This window comes from Trypanosoma theileri (assembly GCF_002087225.1).
Source record: "Trypanosoma theileri isolate Edinburgh chromosome Unknown TM35_Tth_12_V1, whole genome shotgun sequence".
In the NCBI taxonomy this organism is placed as follows: Eukaryota; Euglenozoa; class Kinetoplastea; order Trypanosomatida; family Trypanosomatidae; genus Trypanosoma; species Trypanosoma theileri.
The window spans coordinates 181,416-184,870 of NW_021639854.1; the positions used below are offsets into that span (position 1 = coordinate 181,416).

The window sequence follows — 3,455 nt, forward strand, 5'->3', positions numbered from 1 at the left end:
ATCTTGTTGATATGCTAGAGAATTTTATGGAAACGAGTGCAGCTGCACAAGCTGCAGAGAAGGATGCGCTTGAGGCGCTGAGAAAACGTGAAGAGGAACTGGAGGAACTACGACGTCGTGGTGCTGAGGAAAGCAATGAGCACAGTCGTGTTTTGGAGAACCATGAGCAAGAGAATGAGAGGCTTCTTGAGGAACTCGCACAGAAGGAAGCAGAGAATGAGAAGCTGGCTGAGGATCTCGCACAAAAGGAAGTAGAGAACTATAAACTTTCAGATGAACTTGCTTCTGCTAAAAGTAAGCTTGAGGATGCTGAGATATTTAGAGATGAGGCGGCGGAATTGCGTGAGAAGCTTCATGACTCTGAGAATCTTATTGATGAAAAGAATGCACAGCTCGAGACGTTTAATGAGCGTATTGAAGGGCTTATGGACGAACTTAATGACAAGCGTGATGAACTAAGCCATGTTATTGTTCAATTAGATGACTTTGTTGCGAAGTTTGAGAAAGCTCGAGAGGGTGAAAAGGCTGCCGTTGAAAGGCTTGCAGAAATAGAACAAGATATGTTTGAGTTGCAAGAGGGGCAAAAGGAAGAGCAGAAGGAACACGATCTAGTTGTTTCTCTTTTAAAGGAGCAGTTGGAGGGTCTCCGTGACGTGCAGTCGAAGGACGAGTTGATATGCGGAGAAATGAAAGATAATTTGGAACAACTTAAAAATTCCCTTCGTCAAGCAGATGCAGCATTATTGGAGAAAGATCAATTGATAGAAGCCCTACGTAAAGAAATTACTGATCAGAGGGAAGAAGCGCAGGCGATAATTGATGAAGTGGCGGCAGAACGCGATGTTAGGTCTGAAGAAGTGAGTGATTCACTTAAAAAACTTGAAGAGCTTGTGGAACTTTTGCAAGACGCTCGTACCTCTGAAGAAGAGGCTGTGCAAAAATGCCTCGATACTGAACGAGCTCTTTACGAAGCACAAGAAGAATTGGAAAAGCTTCGTTCGGCGCAAGTGCAAAGTTCCAGTGCAAGCGGTGATATCCCTCATGAAAAATCAGAGATGGATGCACTTCGTGCTGCCCTGGATGAGGCTAATGAGATAAACGAAAATGATAGTAAAGAGATCAGGAACCTTCAGTTAAGTGTGAAGATGTTGATGGATGCACTCTCACGCAACCAAAGCACGTTTATTTCGTCATCAGGGGTATTGAACGAAGTATGTACTACCCTGGAGACGATCGAATAGCTTAACTAAAGGTGAAGAGGCCCTTTTTAACCACTATATTCTAGTGGTAAAATATAAGATGATGCTGCAAAAATGAATCGGTTTTTTTTTTTTATTTATTTATTTATTTCTGATTTTTCCGTATTTTTCTTCATTTTTTATAAATTTTTATTTATATGTTTCTGTGATAAGTGTATAAGGATGAAAAGGAAGTTTTATAAGGATTCTTCAAGGGTGTTTTTTTTTCTTACACTTACACAAGTATGTTCGTTGAACACAGAAGTTCACACAGGATAAATAGTTCTAATTGATCTATGTTCATTATCTCACTTTAACATTTGCAAACATGTGCATGTAATTCGTTTCTATTTTCACCCTTTTTTTTTTTTTTTTTTTTTTTGATTTTGCAAGATCTTTAATTAAAGATAATAAATACAGAAGAAAAGGAGGGAATAGGTTCTTCTTTGTTTGTTTTTGCGTTATTTATTTATTTGAAGGTGCACAAGTTTAATTGTGTATTATGCCGTCTGGGGTTATTTATCTCTTTCAGGGAAAGTTCAAACTGAACCGATTGTTGGGCAAGGGTGGTTTTGGTGAGGTCTACGCCGGTGTGCAAGTCTCAACTGGGGAAGCGGTGGCAGTGAAACTTGAGCGAACTAATAAGGCTCGTTGCTTTCTCTTCCATGAAGCTCGTGTAATGCAAGATCTTCAGAACTCTATGCCAAACCGAATCGCTCCTGGAATTCCTGAGCTAAAGTATTTTGGTCAGGAAGGGGACTTTAGAATTCTTATTATGTCTATTCATGGCCCTTCTTTGGAAGATATGCATGCCAATCTCGGACGTTTTTCCCTCAAAACGACAGTGATGCTTGCTAATGAGATGATATCACGACTGGAGTTTATTCATTCCAATGGATATATACATCGTGACCTAAAGCCAGATAATTTTCTTCTGGGTATTGGTAGGCTCTCGCGTCATATTTACTTGATTGACTTTGGCCTCAGTGTTCGATATCGCTCCTTCGACGGAACTCATCGAGAGTCAGCAACAGGTAAGAGTTTTGTTGGTACATCACGTTACGCATCTCTGCGTACGCATCAAGGATTTTCGCAGAGTCGTCGCGATGATTTGGAGCAACTGACGTATATCCTAATATATCTTCATCGAGGACATTTACCTTGGTCAGGTCTACAAATCAAAGATCGTGAAGAGAAAGAGAAGGCCATTGGAGAAATTAAACAAAAGTTGACAAGTACCCAAATATGTTCAAAGTGTCCTCGTCAGTTTGAAGACCTTCTAATATACGCTCGTAAAATGGAATATACAGAGGGACCACAATATGAGATGTGCCGAATTCTTATGTCATCTGTTCTTGGTACAATTGGGCCAAATGTAAAAAATGATTACCAGTATGACTGGGTAAATTTAAAGAAAAAGGATGCTACTTCACAACATGCTGATCTGGAATCTACTTCAGTTGGAAATAAAACAAATACGAAAAAAATTAATGAGAACAGGGAAACCAATGTACTGTTAAGTAATGGGAGGGTTCAATGCATTTTGTCTGGTTTTGCCAATGGGATACCTCAAGATGTACAATTTTTGAATAGACAACAATGTTAATTTTAACTACTTCACTTTTTTCTAAGTCTCAATCACTCCTTGATTGTATGTTTTTATTGTTATTGATTTTGGTTTTTCGTTTTTTGTTTTTGTTTTTTGAACGATACTGTCCGAAGTATTTCTTCTTTTTTTTCCTCCTCTTTTCTGTTGTGTGAGTGTGTGTGTGTCTTCCTCATTTCGCTTCTGTATCAGTGCTGTCAAATTGGCGCAGCAGGAATAAAAAGAAATATATATACTACCGATGGAAATAAGAGCATGTTTGCAACTGGAGAGTCAATAAGAGAGTCTTCAAGCTCATAATGTACACTTTTTCTTCACTTACGTTCGTTTTTTGTTTTTTTGTTTTATGTTTTTGTTTTTTTTACTGGATGTTATTCGCAGATACAACAAGTACCCACGTGTATATATTTATACAGAACAATTGCATACAATATGGCTGGAGCAGTTGCCTTGGTCAATGGTTTTTTTTGTTTTTTTCTCTTCTTGAGAAGGGATGGGATATGGGATACGCGAGGCGCACCTCATCTTTTTTTTTTTATGTGTACACGCTTCTTCGTGCAACTTGTTTTCATTATGGATTTATTATTATTATTATTATTATTATTATTATT

The 3,455-nt window shown here is 38.3% G+C and overlaps 2 protein-coding genes across 2 annotated transcripts; both read left to right on the forward strand.

Moving 5' to 3' along the window:
- Positions 1 to 2: 2 nt before the first annotated feature.
- Positions 3 to 1,241, forward strand: TM35_000121790 (myosin heavy chain; the record flags this gene model as incomplete). Its single annotated transcript, XM_029025154.1, has 1 exon — positions 3 to 1,241. A coding segment is annotated over one exon (1,239 nt), but the record flags the coding sequence as incomplete, so codon positions are not given.
- Positions 1,242 to 1,740: 499 nt separating this feature from the next.
- Positions 1,741 to 2,844, forward strand: TM35_000121800 (putative protein kinase, putative,casein kinase I; the record flags this gene model as incomplete). The annotated part of the gene is made up of 1 exon (XM_029025155.1): positions 1,741 to 2,844. The coding sequence occupies one exon, from the start codon at positions 1,741 to 1,743 to the stop codon at positions 2,842 to 2,844; it is 1,104 nt and encodes a 367-aa protein (XP_028883471.1).
- Positions 2,845 to 3,455: the final 611 nt, after the last annotated feature.